Consider the following 20,133-nt stretch of genomic DNA (forward strand, 5'->3'; position numbering starts at 1 on the left):
ATCACTTCCTTGAGGCCAGAAACACACTACTCCTGCTTTCTGCTACGTTCTCTCTTGCATTTCCCCATTTCTCAGCATATTAAAAAAACATGACATTATTGGGATATTTTTCTCATGTGTCATGTGCAAGGGGATGGTGAAAGTGAAATTATTTCACTCAAGAGTTCTGCAGTTGATTAATCGGGGAATAATTCAGGGGAATGTGAGTTGGGTTTTTTTTTTTCGCAGCAAAAGTCTTCCAATGCAATTTTATGCACCTGAAAAATGTACCCAGCCTTGCGAGGACCGGCCAGTAAGTGTTGGAGAGTGTGTGAGTGTGTGAAGGAGACGAGTGTGAGATTGTGAGATGGCACGCGCTGAGTTAAAGGTGTGAATATGCTCATCCTCTCAGAGTTCCTAGGCCATAGTCCACCCTGCTCAGCCATTCTCCTCGACGGCCATGTCAGAAGGTGGTGACAGCATGATCGTTTCTGCACTCAGGCCCTGCACTGACTCACTTAATTAAGCTTCAGCTCTAATGTCAGTTAGAGAGCCAGAGACATAGTAAATGGGACACTGACAGATTCAGGATGACTACTGCTGCACAGGGACCATGGAACTCACCATGTGTGTAGAATTGTTATATTTAGATGACGCAGGTCAAGATTTTATAGTGGGCCAGCAACACATAAAAATAGATTGAGATCTACACTCATGTATACTTAAAAATATTAGTACACTCAAAATAGAAGTACTACGCATTGTGTATACACTTAATGATACACATTGCCATAACTAATATGACTTGACAGGGTTATGCTGATTGTGTTGGTCATTTGGTCACAGTATGTAAGGGAGGGTCTTGAGGAGGAGAGTGGGAGGGTGCTTGCCTTTTTATAGGCGATCCAGTCGAAGACCCTGTCGATGTCGGTGGCCTCAAACACCTCCTGGGAGATAGGGTGAGAGCTGGCCAAGCCGTCCAGCAGCATCACCTCATGGAGAACATCTGTCAGGAAACGCTGTTTCTCCTGGCACACAGAGAGAGAGAGAGAGAGAGAGAGAGAGAGAGAGAGAGAGAGAGAGTAGAGAGTACAGAGAATTAAAGAATGAAGATAATTATGGAGATATACACTTGCACACTGTAAAACATTTTTTACTGACTTTACACGGTCAAGTTCTATTATTACTTTAACTGAGTTAAGTTAAGCATTGCAAGGTTATCACAGATATACTGCAGATTGAACATGTTTACTCTCTACCAGGGAGTAAGAGAAATGTGTGTGTGTGTAGCAAGAAAGAAACAGCTTTCATAAAAATAAGACAAAGGAGGAAAAACCAGATTTTCAGAATCTAGACAAGCATACTCAAATATTTGTACTGGTTCAGTTCGGGTGAGTCCAGCGAGAGCGATGAAATGTGAAGGGTCTCCATCTGGACCGGGCGTCTGTTTGCGGTTTATTTTGGACGAGGAGGCCTGGACAGCCAAGGGCATCTTCACTCAGGCAAGAGAGTGCCTCTCCTTCCCACCCCCCCAGGGAGCCACCTCCAAAAGGATGCTTTCTTTGGGCTCTCGCTCAAGCGAACAAGCCTTTGCGCTTTCTCAGACTAAGATTTTAGAAGTGCAACAAATCCAATCTATTAGGCACCATTTGTCAGCAGCCTTTCTGTGAATCTACTGGGCTAACAGGTGTAACAGCAGATGCCAGGTGTAAGATGACAAAGTCACTGTCTCTTCTGTAGAGGTGAGAAGATGTTTGAAACACATGTATGAGCTGCTACTGAAATCCTTGGAGGGATAGCTATGAATATTTTAACAGTATACATGTGTGCTTCAATGGTATAATAAACCTTCCAAAGCCCATAAACATTCAGAAGTTTGAGACAAGTGGGATGTGTGGTTTCAAGAATGTATGCTTAGGCCCTGGCTGTGGCGCAACTGGCTGGGGCACCTGCATTGTACAACAGCGACCCGGGTTCGATTCCCGTCCTGTGGTCCTTTCCGGATCCCACCCTGACTCTCTGTCCCATTCACTTCCTGTCATTCTCCACTGTCATGTCACATTAAAGGCATAAAAACCACAAAAAAAATTTACTTAAAAAAAGATTGTACTGTATGCTTCACTCTGCACAGTAGTGAGAACTGAGATTCTTCTTTCAAGTCTTGCCAAAAACTGTCTAAAATGTGCTTTTTCTTAGCTATGATTAGCTACATCCTACAAAGCCCTTGTAAAATGCTTCACAGCTCAACACCTGTGACTGCATTACATTAACCCAGAGCCATATAGATAGATCTATCTATATGCCTCTGCATTAACCAAACAAAAACTGTGTTGCTTGGCAACCATTATGTTATATACAGTAGACCCTTTCAAGAGAGTTCCATTATCAGCATCATAGTTGGCCCCACAAGGCTTCCGTTTTAACATTCCATATGTTATCTTAATGCAGAGGAAGTAGATTGGGAACCAAATAGAACGTTCAAGCATTGTTTTTGTTTTTATTGTTGAAAGGGTCTATATATATATAAACAACAGTCTATACAGCTTAAGATCTACAGTATATTGCTTGGTGGAGAGCTGGTGGAGAGAGCTCACATTATTATTATTTTTTTGTTACTTGCATTATTGTTGCTGTAAGTTTATTTTATGAAACCTTGCCAGGTATATGTAGTAACCTTTTTATCAGGTAGAGAGCAATTTATTATATTATAAGTATAGTATAGTATAAGTATATATACTTTTTTGATCCCATGAGGGAAATTTGGTCTCTGGATTTAACCCAATCGGTGAATTAGTGAAACACAAACAGCACACAGTGAACACAGTGAGGTGAAGCACACACTAATCCCGGCGCAGTGAGCTGCCTGCTTCAACAGCGGCGCTCGGGGAGCAGTGAGGGGTTAGGTGCCTTGCTCAAGGGCACTTCAGCCGCGGCCCACTGGTCATGGCTCGAACTGGCAACCCTCCGGTTACGAGTCCAGAGTGCTAACCAGTGGGCCACGGCTGCCCCTAAGAAGTCCACAATCAATTCAATTGTCTTGCCACGATCTGTGGAGCTTACAGACAACGTTAGCAGACGTTGACAATTTAGCAGACACTTTGATCCAGTTTTAATCCAAAGCAACAAGGCTTCGCAACGCCCAGTTCTGTTGTCAGCCCTGGGCCAAATGCTTCTCAGGCAGGACATTACAACTGCTCTACCACACCACTGTTCTACATTCTGTTCCTTCCCCCCACCACCCCCAAACCCCCAAACCCCCAAACCCCCACAACAACTCCCTGCCCTGTATATCTGTCTCTGCCTGCTCTAAGCACACCTGATTGAAATCAGCAATTAGAAATCAGTAATTAAAACGCTTTTGATTGGCTAAATCAAATGTGCTCAGGCAATCAAGAGTGTCACTGATGCATTAAGTCGGGTATGGAGAGGAGGGGGAGATAAAGAACAGACTGGTGGTTTGCAGGAGCCAGAATTGTTTAATACATGTCTCGTATGTGTATAAGCAGGCGGGTATAAACTCTGCAGAAAGTATGCAAACCTCACTCCCAACATCTTAAGAGACAGGCACTACTACTCATGGATTTTAACCAGATGTGAGCACACATGGAATTTCATCAGATGTGAGCACACATGGATTTTCACCACATGTGAGCACCCATGGATTTTCACCACATGTGAGCACCCATGGATTTTCACCAGATGTGAGCACCCATGGATTTTAGCTTTTTTTTTGTTAGGACACCCAGAGTCTGCAGGTTCAAGCCTCAAAGCTGAGCTGGTATAGGACTGAACTGTGCATTCGAAACACAACGCAGGTTAGTCATGTGACATGTCCAATCTGACTATGATATCCGTTCACATATTGAATGTTCAATATAAAAGTATTTTAGAGATGCTTTAAACTTGATAAAAAAAAAAGCACAGCACTTCTATTTCACTTTTGTCCACTGATAGCCAGATATTCTCCAGCTATTGTCAACATAACAGGAGACTAAAGGTACAGTAGGTTAACACCAAGAATCTGGCTCAGCAGTAAAAGTAGTAAGCTGGTGGTCAGCTTGTTTGTTATTTTTTAACATCTCAGTCTAACCTTACTAAACGAGACACCTGTCCCACAAAACAAGGCTGTGTTTGCACCAGTTAAACACCACAGCTACTCCACAGCAGCCAAACAGATAACTCAGTGACGACGATCGATGGCTGCTGTCATTTGTCTTGAAGCCTAGTTATCTTCTCGACCGGATGTGTCTTTAAGGACGACTGATCTCTCCCTCTCTGATTAGTCGATGCCAGCAGCTGGCAGCCGAGCGTCCGCATCAGTCAGTGTGTGTTCACGCGTCGGATGCAGCCCGTTAGTGCGCCATCAGGCTGGACCGCAGCTGCAGCGTACGCCAAAGGTTCCAGGAGCAGCGCTCCTTCATTTGTGCACTCTAATTTGTGCACTCTCACTATGAAGGTATATTGGGTGCAAAAGTAGCGAGCACATTTAACTGCAGATTTTGCATGTGCACACTAAAGTCATAAATGTGTCTGAGCGCGATCCAGGATCCAGATCTGGCCGCCTTGTTTTCTCGATTGATTCGCTTGACGTGCACACATACAAATCTTTTTGCTCCTATTATATCACCTAGCCAGGAGCAAAAGTATCGTCACTCGTAGAAGCAGATTCGAGCACTTGTATCAATTGACTTGTAGTCGTGCAAGAAAATCAAAGCGATCTGTAGAATTTTATTAATGAGAAATTATTTCACAGATGCACAACTTCGGATGCATTAGTTCACATTTACGCACGAATGTTGTGCATGTTCTCAGATTATGAAACACGGATGTGCAAATGTGTTTCGCACCAACTGCGCTGCAACGATTGGAGCAAAAGTGTAGAGTGCATGACTCTTAAAAGTTGTGACTCACAGGATAGGATTTGTGTTTCTCCTCTGTCCCTCTCTCTCTCTCTCTCTCTCTCTCTCTCTCTCTTTGCCCCACTATCTCTCTGCTTGAGTTGTCTGTTGTGAAAGTGATAAAAAAATAATTTCCGCTGTTTATTTTTTTCTAGTCATCTTTCATCTGTCTGTGCCTCTTACAAAGGTTTGCAGAGAAGGGCCTCATAGACACATATGCAAGCCCAGTCACAGACCTAGGCATAGGCACACACACCCACACACACACACACACACACACACACATACACACGCACTCACCTATTTCTCTTTAAACACTGCTTGCTGAATAATAAATTAAAAGGAGAGAAAGGCCTTTCTGTTTTTGTGTGTCTCTCCGCATGTCCTCATGTCCAACGTGCGCTTCATCCTTGGGGAGGCTAATCTCCTACACAGTAGGCTAAAGATAACACTTTGTAGAGACCACTTCAACATATAACTGCTATTTAAGCCACGAGTGGTGATTAATAGTTTAGTAAAAGGACAAAAAACGTCAGGCTCTTAAAGTGGCTATTTGCACAGACAAGGATTGACACCAGGTCTGAACCAAATTGCTGTGCGGATGGAACTCTTTTGTCCTCAACCAGACGAACCACGCCCCGAACCACTCGTGAGCCAAAGAAAAGCACATAGGAAAATGTTTAAATGACTTCTTATCATTCTTTCACATTGTAATTCCTCATGCAACGCCTTATTTCCACAGTCCAATCCAGTTGTCCTGTGATACACTGTATGACACATTTGTGTGTGTTTCCTTGTGAACACATTGTGACATTGTTTGAGGTCTGAAAACTCTTATTTTGGCTAGTTGTCTTTGTTTGCAAATGCTCAAATAGCTTTTGTATCAAATGCTCTAATTTAATGGCTTTTGTATTTGTTGTTTACTTCATGGCATACCTACTGTACGGTCTAAATAGTAAAACCAGGGAAACCGATGATTTTGCCGTGATCTCAGAACAGCAAATGGTGAGAATGTTGAGTGTGTAATTGGTGTAATGTAAGTGCAAGTGTAATGTAATGTCTATTACACATTGCTAATCACTATTGTAAAGGTTCATTCAGCTTTGAGTAATTCCTATACTTGAAATTATACATTTTACTAATTTATTGAAGCATGATCAAATGCACGACTAGATTACAAAACATAAAAATGCACCCACTTTAGCTGGTTTGTCAAATGAACACTACAATTCATGCATAATAACCAAAATTGTAAATAATGCATTTGCTCATGAAAGCACTTCACAATAGGAGGACAACATTAATTTCTTAATTGTAAAGAGTTGATAAGAAATGGTCTGGATAATCACAAACCTCCGTTGTTATGTTCATTATTTGTTATTTTATGAGCTGGCTCGCTTGACTAGCCCAGGAACAGAGGAAGTGATGCAACAGGGGAGAAGAACATGCCGGGAGAAAGATGGTGGTGGTGGTGGGTGAGGGGGGGGGGGGTCTGTGGCAGCAGCTGGTGAGACTGAGCGGATGTCATGTAAGTCACGCAACCGCGCCGTAAAATTAGTACCATTCGAAGGGCCTCCATCTGGACCATATGTGCTCTCAACAGGGCGTTTATTCCCAATGATATTTCACTTACCCGCCCCGATATTGACAACTCCAACTGTGGCAGACACAGCCCTTCTACTGGGGAAGGGGGGTGGGGGGTGGAGGGAGGGGGGAGTGAGGGAAGCAGTTTGGGGTCAGAAAAATTAATTAGCCACTGACCTAAAGGGACAGTCAGTGAGAGGGCAGCTACTCCGCACCTGCCTCCCCTCGCTAGTCTGAGTGGGGGCTGGTGAAGGCGGGGGGGGGGGTGGGGGTGGGGCTGCAGATCTCCTCAAGATGCTTTGTAGACGCTCAATGGCTCATGCGGCAGATGCAACAAATAAGAGAGTGGTGAGGAAGCAGGCCGATAAAAAAACGACGCGAGTGGAGAAATAAAGAAATAAAGTGTTGCGGTGCAGATGTTCTCTGGAGATGACGCCAGTGGCAGGCCCTGTGGTGCCTCACTTCCATTAATCCTTCTGACAAAGACATGGAGGCCAGGTGAACTCTTCACCCCCCCCCCATAACATCACCACCCCCCTCCTCCTAGCTCCACTCCAACCTCCCACCTCCCCCTCTCCCGCATGTCATCATGCCCACAGATGTGCGGGGGAATGGCTGATAATCTGTTATCAGGGGGGCTGGGCACTCGAGTGTGTCAGTCCACAGGCCGTCAGATCTGACAGACGCATCACTCTCTGAAATGCCCTCTTGGGCACACTTGCTCGCTCGTTTGGCTGCAGCAGCACGGTCAAGGTGCCTTACTGCGTGGATACGAGTCTCTCTTCAAACACAGCTGGGACAGACTTTGAGGAAATATGACTAAACACAGCTAAACAAGCTAAACACATACATATACTGTAGAAATTCTGGTAAAAAAATCTAGTGAAATAAGATTGTGATTGTGTGTTGTGCTGTGCTGTGTTGTGCTGTGTTGTGTTGTGCAGTGCAGTGCAGTGCTGTGCTGTGCTGTGTTGTGTGCACGTGATGTTAATTTGTGTGTGTGTGTGTGTGTCATTTGGGGGGTTGAGTGTTGAGTAATAGAGAAAAGCTGTGCCATTCATCAGCGAACACGACTCAGATATGCCAGCCTGCGTTGGGCTTTCTAGAATGAATGGGGTCAGAGTCGTGACTTTCCCGTGACGCCCTTGAGAGGCCCTGCAACTAATTATCATCTCCACATCCCCATTGTTTACCTGCGCGCAGAGTATCATGACTCCTAAATTACAAATTACACCTCGAGTCTGGAAACAAACAAACAAACAAAAAAAAAAAAAACAAGAACAAGAAACTTGTTTTATCATGCTGATGAAACCTACTTATTCACTTTCGAGTGTTAGGCAGCAAGTCCGTCTTGCTCCTTAGCAGAGGACATTAAAGGGCACTCATGCAGATAGCACTCTGTTGCTGTCTTTTTCCGAGCAGCGTAATGATAATCAATAGCACCACTTCATGCGCACACAGAGTAGGCTCAGTGGCAGTGGCTATTTGTCCTCATTTGATTGTGTGCATGGCTGTTCTTACCATAACAAGCACACTATCTGGGCACCGACTGGACAGCGCTGAGTGGAGCTGACCATGTGTAATTTATCAAAGAGCAGATCTACTCTTCTATGTGCTCGCTGGTTTGCCCAAAGTCCTTCGGTCCGGACAGAGGTCATCTTTTATCCCGCAAGAGTTCCGCTGTGCATTTTTAAAACTATTCTGTTTGGATATGCATGAAGCTATAGGCATTTCTCTGCCACCAACGTGCAATGTTTTACCAGCATACCATTTAAAACAGAAAAATAAAATGTAGTAACAATGTCAGTGACATTTGGATAATATATTTGTTCATAGTGAAAAAAGAAAACAAATATTTCTAGGATGAAATGGTGAGGCTTTGTAACAAGACAGCACATATTTGTGTTTGAGCAATAGTACTATTACATAACAACAGTATTATCTAAAGCTTAACTGAAGAGAGCCTTAAACTGTCATATTTCATGGTAACATTAACTTACTTGAAGTGTGCTGTGAAAAAATATAGCACACCATTTACATACTCAAATACTCCTGTTTTCCTTACATAATGGTTGTCATGGCAATGCTATGGTTTGGAAAGTCTTACCCACACAGATGCCATGGACTGTTGTAAACGCAAGTCTCTTATTTCTGTCAGGTTCTACAATATCACCATAGTCATTGGCTATCATACGATGTTCAGGCCATCCTTAAAAATATTTTCGTTTGCCGTCACCCGACCGACCCTGTCAATTTAGAACCGACCCAAATATTATTTTTTTTCCCCCCTTTTAGTCCGACCGACTTGCCGGTTGTAAACTTGCGTTAATACCGACCGATTGTTTTTTTTACTCTAAACAACCAATACAAATGCAATAAAATAATAGTTATTTTAGTAGGCCCAAGTATTGTGAATATAAATTGCCTACATGCAAACGTGGCTCACTTAAAAAAAACCTGTGGCGTCATCTCTACACCATTGGTTTTACGCATGTCACTTCGTTTCATTCACACAAACTGATAACGCTGTTACGAAGTTCTGGAAGAACTGTGGCCAGATCTTTTCTCATCCCTTCTCCCCCTAGTCTAGCGGTGACCGTGTCGGAGGATTGAAATTGGTTGTGGTCTATTCAGCATTTCTCAAAATATGGGTCCGCAACATGGAGACTGCTGGTCCGCGGAGTCGTGGAGTGAAATTAGGCCCGGTGCTTCATCTGATAATTTGCTGCGCAGTTGATCAAGAAACCGCGGATCGACGAAAAAAGAAAACAAACGTTTCTGCTATCGATGTCATTAAACATGGAGCCCTACAATTAAGTGGTGGTATGAGCATTCATTCAATGCGCGTCTGCGCGAGAGAAAACTGAAACTAATCGATAACGTTGGTATCAAAGCTCCGCTTCAACCTGTTGGAAGGCTATTTATTTATTTAACGAAACTTAATAGAACGACGTTGTTTTTTGGAACTTCCTTAGAAACAGAGCAGAGACTGTATAATACACTGTATAGCATTGAGTATTGTATAGTCAAATTTCAATATAACGTGGCCAAGAGCTATTGTAGCCTTCTTTCTGGGTACATGTAGATGAGCCCTATGACCCAAAAGTCTGCCATGACCGGGCCTCAGGTCAAAGAAGTTTGAGAAAGGCTGGTCTATATAACCTGCATCAGAATGAGGTTTGCAATGGTGCGCCTGAAGGCAAGGGTTGAAGACCCAGTCAGTTACGTCACGATATGCACATTTGTGTAAATTCATTCCTAGGTAATCACCATGACCAAAATTGAACTTTTTTTTTACTTTGAATCTTGAAAAAAAAAATATTGACCTACCTACCGACCCATTTTTTATTTTTTTTGGCTGTTACTGCAAACAAAAATATTTTTAAGGATGGCCTCAGCACCTGGACTAGAAGCTTGCCTGGGGGGTTTATTTGTTAAGACAGTAATTCACATTTGTGCATTTGTAATTGTATCCGTATAACACATGAATATGAAACTGTCGGCAAAGAAAAAAGGATAACACCTTAGTATGCTTTATTTACAGAAGGTTTGTTTAGTCTTTGAAATTGTTGTTTAACTATTATTAAACTATTCTAAAACGGATAGCTCCAGTCTATGATTGACTGAATTGTGTTCGATGCCACTGCAAAAACCCAGCGCAACCTTCACATTGACCGCATTTCATTCTATATTCACAAATTGATTCCAGATATGGTTGCTCCGTTTCGACGTTGCTTGGCAACCATTCTGATAAAAGAAATATATTTGTTGGTGGAAGGATGATTAGGCTATCTATAAATGTCTAATTGACGTGAAATCTTGCCAGGCATACAGTAACCATTTTAGAAAAGCAATAAGCCACTTGTTCATAGGTTCTAGTTCCTTTCTGGGCCTATCCCTAATTCTACAACTCATCTGCAAGTAAACCAAATAATTAGTTGCAAAAATAACTGTTAAGACAACATATCAGGTGTTGAAACTGAGAATGTTTACTATTTTATGAAAAATATTTTGAATTTGATTTTTGTCTCAAAAAAGTTGTTTGTTGCTTGGCATGTTTATCACTTGCTTGTTGCTTGTTGCTTGTTGCTTGGCATGTTTATCACATACTGTTGTAATATGTGCAGAATGCAGTTGGCAACTGTTTTCCTGAAATATTCAAGGCCGGCAGTAGTCTGGATGGCAACATATCAGTCTACATAAATTTATTGTGCCTCTCCAGATTTGAGAGCAGCCTATGCCATAAGCACCAATATACCCCTATACCATCATAGATGCTGGCTTTTTAACTGTGCAAGTTGGATGGTCCCTCTCCTATTTAGCTCAGAGGGTGCGGACTTTCCAGAGAGAAAATGATTGATCTAACCACAGGACAGTTTCCCATTTCACTATTCCAGTTTTGTTGATACTGTCCCAAGTTTTTTTAGATGTGTTCCTGGCATCAAATTCAAAATGAGCCAACAGTTTTCATAAAACAGTACAGTTTGTCATGTTCATTTATTGATAAATTGTCTATGCTCTTTTTGGAACTAAATATGGGTGTACATGATTTGCAGATTATTACATTCTGTTTTTATTTACATTTTACACAGCATCCTTGGGGACGATCTTGGGGAAATGGGGTTGTAGATCAGTACGTATATAGCCTAACTGTGAAGTGGTGCCAGGGATAGTGCTCTATATGCAGCTGTAGGACATGATTTGGGCTATGCAGAGGTGACCACTAGGATGATAAAGTGGTCTCTTATTTTAATTGGCCCACATAAGAACACATCCTGCTGGTTTGGCTATGGTATTTATGTTGTTTGATTAAACAAGGACGATGTGCTATGTTTGTGTTCAAAGGGGACTGACAAAATTATGTGACTAAGACTGTAGTGATTTGTGGACGCTGTTGGAATCACCTTAGTTAACAGACCAGTAAGAGCCTGTACATATTGGCTTGTTAAATACACAATCCATGTTATGATCCTTAATGTCATGATGACAATATTCTGATGGTAAATAGGCTTGGCTGTTGATTGGCTGCTATGGGGCATCCTCTACCTATAGCACATGGAATTGAACACCTCTCCTGTGTATATATGAAGATATGAAGGGAATATGCAAATAACTGAATCCATTATGTCACCAGCATAAGCTCATTCTGTGTCACATCAGTAACCCCCACTGAATCAGAAACTCCAGAAAATCCCCCAGCTAAACACATTGTGACATATTATATGTGAGCTACGTCAAGGAGATATTTGTGGTGTGTGTGGGCAGAATATGTAATTGGAGCTCATTTTCACAGTAAAGTGAGAACCCATGACAGACAGATGTGACTAGTGAATCTCTGATTAGCTTGATGTGATAACAACACATGAACTTTTCTTTGCTGTGAGGATATAGTTACTGTAACAAATCAGATGCTATGAGGATATATAGTTAACAAATCAGATGCTTTGAGGATATATAGTTAACAAATCAGATGCTGTGAGGCTATATAGTTAACAAATCAGATGCTATAAGGATATAGTTAACAAATATGATAACAGTACTAATGCACTCACTGTGCATGTTCTGTGTCATGTCAGTGTCTGAGGTAAGACCTCGAGCTTGTTCTCACCATGTTCCACTTGGGGAAGAGGAAGTCAGTTCCGACGTACTCGAAGAAGTGAGCAAAGCCTTCCTTCAGCCACACATCCTCCCACCACACTGGGGTGACCAGGTCCCCGAACCACTGCAAGACAAAAAAGAACATTCGGATTAATCCGAATCAAAGGACAACCCACCAACACCTTTTTTTTTCGGCCTGTGTTTGAATTGATATCACAAAAGAGCAGCAGCAATGTGCCTAGACGGTAAACCTTGAAGTGTAAATGTCAAGACAGGAGTTGAAAGGTCTTTTTGTTCTGTGCAATTAATTAGGTGAACTTCAGCCTTCGGGGAGCTGTTACAAAGTGCACCCCAGCCCTGTGGAGAAAGAACTTTTTTTTTTTTTTCTTGCCCTGACACAATAGACTTGGAAAACTTTCTACCGGCATTCTCCCGTACCACAGTGAGACTATGATTAATAGAGGTTCAAACAGTCAATACAGCCCAGTCACGCAAACAGGATTCATTTTCCACATTTTATGCAGCCGCGCAAACGAGCAAAGCTGGCGAGCGCATCGTCGGTGAAGAAAGGAGCGGATGAAGGCGGGTGGAGGGTTTGGAGTGGGAGAAGAATGGAGGGGAGGTGCAGCTTTTGTGTACTTCACAATCAGGGAAACAAACAATAACCAAACAAACAAACAAACAAAGAAACAAAACAAGCACTCTCTGGCAGAAGAATAGAGAGTGGGACATATTTCACAGAAGAATAGAGAGTGGGACATTTTTCACAGAAAAAATAGAAGACGCCTCTAAGTCCTGGTGTCCCATCTTTGAGAGGAAGTAGGGAAACTCCAGGCATGAAAAAGGGGCCTGCAGTAAAATGGTCTTTTTTGCCACCTCAAACTCCAATCGCACTGAGGGCAAACACACAGAGCGCAGCTCATGGAATGTTCTCTTGCCTCGACTATCAAAACTGCCTGCTAAATAGACGTTACCATCCAAACAATATCCTTCACAATCAAAAGTCATTTGAACTTTGCAGCCATCTTCTGCTGCGTTCGATAATGCACACCACCATACCCTATCATGCCTCTAAGTCCTCACCAGTTAATTTACAATAAACTTACCGCAATACTACTACTAATAATAAGTATACTCTTTTGATCCCGTGAGGGAAATTTGGTCTCTGCATTTATCCCAATCCGTGAATTAGTGAAACACACTCAGCACACAGTGAACACACAGTGACGTGAAGCACACACTAATCCCGGCGCAGTGAGCTGCCTGCAACAGCGGTGCTCAGGGAGCAGTGAGGGGTTAGGTGCCTTGCTCAAGGGCACTTCAGCCGTGCCTACTGGTCAGGGTTTGAACCGGCCGGTTACAAGTCTGAAGCGCTAACCAGTAGGCCACGGCTGCCCTAAAAAAAACAGTGAAAGTCGGGAATCAAACCCCCAACTTTTCAGGCTACTGCATGCTAGTCCAGCTCCATATCCACTACACTACCCTGGCCCAATACCGTGGTCACGTGACTTCTACGTGGGTCTGAGCTTGTTACCATCATCAACGCAAAATGAAAAAAAAGTTTGACGTGAGACATCGGCCTGCACATGTGTGCACATAGTGTGTAATGTTGTGACGGTTATGTGAGGGATCTTCTTATGACATGGACTCAAGGTTTTCTACTATTATCAACTATCTGTTCAAACTCAATTTACACAAAGACAATGGACTTGAAAGCTGTGTGTGAAATTTGGCCAGAAAGGAGTCATACGGTACATTTATTTTCCATGGAAGTTGAAACAGAATTAAAAAATATGTTCTAGTTAGTTAAGAATTTAACCTAACAGCGACATGTAGCCATTGTTTCAAATTGACACAGCCATTAAAAAGTACGGTAGCCTACCGTTATAACTAGTAGCTTAAGCATAGTAACTAGTACTGTACCATACAGCTACTGTAGTAGCATAAGTGTCATGAATGTGCTAAAAGTGCTAAAATCATGCCTTTTTGATGAACTGCTTATTTATTTCATGTCTGAAGCATTTGTTCCAGTGATATTTGAAGTTGCTGTGGCTGTGTTAAGTTTAATTGGGTGTGATCGCAGCACAAAATTCATGATCCATAACTCACAATCAGAAGTCTTGTGGGGGGGGGGTGAATTTAACCACATGAATGCCAATACAAATTTCAAGTTTTTGCCTGAAATGGCACTGTGCCTATTTACGAGGGCATTGTTCCCATCTCTTTTGGGGCCTACCATCAAATGTTGGACCTCTATTAGAAAGCTGAGAAACTGTAGTTTTCGTAGGAAACAGTCAAAATAATACATTTCCCCTTGGGGATCAATAAAGTGTCTGTCTGTCTGTCTATCTATCTGAACTGACCACATTTCAGCCCTCAGGTCACTTGATATCACTTAGAAATACAACTGAGCCCTAGCACCAGGTCTTGTGAAGCTGTGTGCAAAAGTAGATCAATATAGAATGAAAATATGAGTGCTTTAGACCATTATTTGCCAAGGTATGCTCATGCGTTTTGTAAAATGCCTATGGAAACTCCCCATAGGACTTTTGGTTATCCAAAATGCATACAGACAATCAAATGCTTACTGCACATGAACCCCTTTGTGTAGAAGCATAATCCTGGTCTCAAATGAAAGGTAAAGCGGAAAATCACGGTAATTTCTTGCTTTTCAACCGCGATAAGAAAAAATCCATACTGTCCCAGCCCTACATTGGTGGATTTTTTCTTGGAGGTTCCTCGTTTTTTGCATAGCATAGATTCCTTGTTGGAACCTGCATTTGTGCTGCAGGTTGTCCTGTGTGAAAGACTGGGCCAGTCTGATGTCAAACCATCATCGCTATTGACCTCTACAAGGGAACAAAGACTGCAGCACAAAGCCTTTGATGCCGACCGCCGCTTTCGCTGGTTCCTGCCTCCACCAGCCCTGCCCCACATTCTGATGTGAAATATTAATGGGATAATATTGCCCCCCCCACACACACACACCTCTCCCCAACCTTCACTTTCATCACCTGGACCACAATGGTCAGAGCCATTTGATGGCTCTCTTAACAGCGGAGCAGAGAAGCCGGTAATTATGCCCCGACTGAATAGCACTTTGTCACTTCAAAGCCTCACCATTCCTCACTGTGGTCCTTCAGATGCATTTAGAATATGCACATCTAATCAGCCAGAATAACAACTTGCAAGGGTTCATTTTCTTCACTTTTTCTTTCTCTCTCTCTCTCTCTCTCTCTCTCTCTCTTTCTCTCTCTTTCTCTCTCTTCCTTCCTATATTTTCCTTTTTGTCTGACATGTCTGAAACTGTCTCACCCTTGATGGGTTTCTGTTGCTGTTTTCTTGACAGCTGATGAGTTTTGACGCAGTGTCGTGTAAAGCCATCAAGTAGGATCTGTCTGGATATTTGACAGCCAGCTCTGCTGACTCACCAGGCGAACACTCTCAGAATGCTAATGAACGTGTCGGAAGTCCACAGATCTCGCCCAATTATAGACTTTAACAATTACACCTCTGACAACTCTGAAGTCATTTTAGAAATGGGAACTGTTCACAATGAGAGAGTGCTATAGGAGAGAAAAAAAGATCTAGTCTGAAATGGGAACTGTTCACAATGACAGACTACTATAGGATATCTATGAGAACTGTTCACAATGACAGAGTACTATAGGAGATCTATGGGAACTGTTCACAATGAGAGAGTGCTATAGGAGAGAAAAAAGATGTAGTCTGAAATGGGAACTGTTCACAATGACAGAGTACTATAGGATATCTATGAGAACTGTTCACAATGAGAGAGTGCTATAGGAGAGAAAAAAGATGTAGTCTGAAATGGGAACTGTTCACAATGACAGAGTACTATAGGAGATCTATGAGAACTGTTCACAATGACAGAGTACTATAGGAGATCTATGGGAACTGTTCACAATGACAGAGTACTATTGGAGATCTATGAGAACTGTTCACAATGACAGAGTACTATAGGATATCTATGGGAACTGTTTACAATGAGAGAGTACTATAGGAGAGAAAAAAAACATCTACAGTAGTCTGAAATGGGTATTAACCACATAGCTGAAGACATTTAGCAAAATCAATGTATAAACCTCGGTTAATAGCCGGGAAATTACGGTAGAATTACATAGAAAACTAGGGACATTAGGTATTCAAACTTTGGTGGGGGAGTGCAATCATATCATTGCTGGTGTGCAGTCGCTTTCAGTCAGAACCATTTCTCTGTCACTACTGTTTGGCTGTTTGGAGGGAAAGCAAAAAAAAAACCTTATGTCGCTAAGCAACACGTCTGAGGCTGTATCCAGACAGTGATGGTGATGTTGATGACAGTGGTGGTGGAAGTAGCAGATGTGATCCTGCTTTGGATGAGAGGTCAAGGACCAAGGGAAAGCTAAGGAAAAGAAAGCAAAACAACACAAGGCCAGGTCATAAATAATATCCCCGGCCTCTGTGTGTGTGTGTGTGTGTCTGTGTGTGTGTGTCTGTGTGTCTGTGTGTGTGTGTGTATGTGTTGGCGGAGCTTATTACCTGAACCCAACCGTGTACCTCGCCTATAGCTGCTGTCCCTGACCCCTACCCAACTACAGAATACCATAATAATGCCAGCCAACTGGCACACGTCCATTACCCTGGTGGAAGTCCCAAGGCCTTGGACACACATCCAACAGTTGCTGTGGTGTCTCATGCCTTGAGTTGAGTCTATTATACAATTATATGGCGAATAAAGGCAATTTAATGGCCTTCTGAGACACATATTTCTTCAGATTGAGATTTACATTACAATTTCAGCAGCAGACACCTCCGATTTGCATTAAAAAGAGATGACTGCAAAGATACGTATCTGTGACAAGAAATCTGCAAACCGATTTCTTCCAAGAGTCCCCAAACATGTCTGCAGCCTTTCAAATTGAGCATCCTCCCAGGTGAGGTCAATATCACATTTAACACTGATGCTTGTTCTGGCCAAAACATTTATATCTGCATGTGTGTGTTAGTGTGTGTGTGTGTGTGTGTGTGTGAGTGAGTGAGAGAGAGAGAGAGAAAAAGAAAGTGAGTGAGACAGAGAGAGAGAGAGAGAGAGAGAGAGAGAGAGAGAGAGAGGAACATGTCAGAAATGGAAATCCAAAAAAACACCCTCAACTATCTGCCCTAGTGTGGACAATTTTGCCGAATTTTGCCTGAATATCCTATTCAGCGGCTCACTAAAAAGTTGACCACCCCGGTCTCCACCACCGCCTAGATGCAGGCTTTGAAGGGGGTCCCAATCTCTGAGTGGTTCCACAAATATGAGTCATGGTAGAATGGCTTTCAGCCCCTCATAATCAATTCCCTGCAGCAGGCCCAGGCCTGTTGCGTTGCACAAATGTGATTTATTACCAGAGAGGCACTTTGCCTCTGCCCAGACTTATTGGAGCGCAGACAGGACTTTTAATATATCACCAAATAAGTGTTAGATGAGAAGTGATCTAATGCATTCGCCCTGGATGAGCCAATCAATATGTCAAATGAGCCTGATTGAGCCGAAAATTCCACACCCTTGCACACACATACATGCACACACAGACACACACAGAGACACACACACACACACACACACACACACACACACACCACACACACATACATACACCTGCACACACACACACACACGTTAAATCTGCCTTTCTATGGTGAACAAAATGGGACAAAAATGCTCAGACACGACGGCAATGGTACTACTGCCATGTAATCAAAACAGTCCTTTTTTAATCTGCGTCATGCCAGCAACTAATTAAAATGTATATGAGCGTCATAACCTAATAGACGATGCCTATTTTCAGTTGCTAGCATAAGCATTTCTGAAAATGACAGCAATCGGGGTCGTGCAAGTGTGCATCATGAATTAATTCACAAGTATGAGAGCTTCAGACTCTGAATAGAGCACATCACTACGATCCCCCCACCCAAATAAATCGGTCGATTATCTCCTCTTCTCACATTCCTCTGAACTCATAACAGGGTTGTAACTGTTAGTCTAACACAAGGTTACCATGGAGACTAGCTGTCACTCAAAGCAGTTTTGAGACTCTTTTCAAACTCCCTCACATCTCAATCCCAGACTTTCACTGCAACTTGAGTTATTGAAAAAAGCATTTTCTCTGCTTCTGAGTGATGTGTTAAAATTGAATTTATCTTGTCCATCTGTGATTTCTGCAAGTCTGAAGGGCAGACAGATGGCCACCCACACACACACGCTATCTCTTCTTGCCGCTCTTTATCTCTCAATTGAAATACTGATATTTTTACTTGAACTTTCCCATCGTGTTTTGGTGACTCATTTCCGTGCTTGCTGTGTCTCGGTGGTTTCCCCCTAAGGACCACACAATGGCGTGAAGCCTTTGTCTGGAGAGTCCAGAGGTGCACAGAGCAGTGGTAAATGCTGTTTGTTTACTTTTGTGTTTGTTTACTTTACTTTCCTGGGGCATGTTCCAAATAGTTGGTACAACGACAAATCTTCTGTTAATTCAGAGTGACATAAGTGGTAAGTCCCCTAATAGACAAATCCTCATTCTCTCAGCAAAACAATGTCAGCTATCTAACTAACAATGGCAAATGTCATTTTCTATTACCGCCGTAGGAGGATTTGCAAAACCTTTGCAAAAACCATTGACTACCAATAAAAAATAAAATACTGTATGTTCATTCATAAATCATATAATCATGATATAATAATAATAATAATCTTTTTTTATATAGCAATTTTCAAAAAGTTACAAAGTGCTGTACTAGTGAACACCAGTACTTTTCAGAGCAACCAGTCTTTGATTTCTCCTGCTGAATAAATCATTATCATTCTACTACTGTGACTCTGAAATAGCAATATGGTTAACTATCAATTGCTGAGAAGTCAGTTGGTCATTAGGTCTTGACTCATAACATAAATAATTTACTGCATTTTTAACTGGGTCATAAACAAGTCCAGTTACTCCTATATGTTCTGTATGCATGGGCATGTTCCCTCTAACATAAATAATGCATGTGTAATCACCGGTGTATGGGGCAGTTAGAGACATGGTGGAACATCCATAGTGTATAGACATTAGTGTTGTCACGATACCAAAATTATGACGATACCTGCCATAAATATCACGATGCTCGATACTGAAGCGATACTACGGCGAAATCCTAAGATATCTGGAAAAGAAAGGACTCATACCTCCTCCAAGTGTATTGAATCATTTGTGTTGAATTTGGTGCACTTTTGTAGTGTGCAGGTCAATTCTAGGTTCTAAACTTCCTACATAATTATTATTTTTTATAGTCAGTAAAATAGTAGGCCTACTTTGTGTGATTAAGTCCTTTATTGTTTGTTATAGTTCATTTGTTGTGTTGTGTTTTGGCAGTAGCTTTAAATAGCCAAACTAGGCTAGATCAAGGTCAGTGTTGAAATTACTGCATGCAAATCACTGAATGTTATGCCTAATCTTTAGGCCATCTGATGTACAGTATAGGCTACCCTAGGCCTTCCCGTGTTCATTGGATTTGGACAGTTGCAAAGGGAAAAATGTGAGGATAGTCTTCTTTGCGCCCCGTGTACAAGTACGACGTTCCAACCACTCAGGTCTTCGTCAGATAGGCCTACACCATTACCTGTTGCAATATATCTGTGTGCATTACATTACGTCTATTTCTTTGATAACATGATTTGCTACCACGTAACAATAAGCCGCTATTATGATGGTAATATGCTGTGGGCTTTAATTAGCGCATTTCGGGTAGCCTATCGGCCTTTCCTACATCTGGGCAATAATTATTGAACAAATTGCAGTCTACATGCCATGACAAATATTACCAGTAGTACTGACCGAACATGAAATAGATTGTTTGGTAGTGTTGGTAATGTTATTCTGGTGTGAACATTGCGCTTTCATCACGTTAGCACCCTATGATTACAGCTCGTTATGTCTCGTCAAAATGATTACAGCTCGTCATGTCTCGTCAAAATTCATTGATGAGGGAAGGTTCGCTTTATCCCAGAGAACCATACTCGTTTCACTTTCAGAGAAGAACACAGAAGACT

The 20,133-nt window shown here is 42.2% G+C and overlaps 1 protein-coding gene across 1 annotated transcript in view; it reads right to left on the minus strand.

Annotated features, from left to right (window-relative positions):
- Nucleotides 1-20,133, minus strand: part of LOC125288580 (thyrotropin-releasing hormone-degrading ectoenzyme-like) — a 161,767-nt gene that overhangs the window by 64,152 nt on the left and 77,482 nt on the right. The window contains exons 5-6 of the mRNA XM_048235052.1: nucleotides 12,070-12,183; nucleotides 870-1,007 (exon numbers count right to left, since the gene is read on the minus strand). Coding sequence (XP_048091009.1) covers nucleotides 870-1,007; nucleotides 12,070-12,183 — 252 coding nt within the window. The remainder of the gene's footprint in view (nucleotides 1-869; nucleotides 1,008-12,069; nucleotides 12,184-20,133) is intronic.

Source organism: Alosa alosa, chromosome 23, assembly GCF_017589495.1.
Source record: "Alosa alosa isolate M-15738 ecotype Scorff River chromosome 23, AALO_Geno_1.1, whole genome shotgun sequence".
In the NCBI taxonomy this organism is placed as follows: Eukaryota; Metazoa; Chordata; class Actinopteri; order Clupeiformes; family Clupeidae; genus Alosa; species Alosa alosa.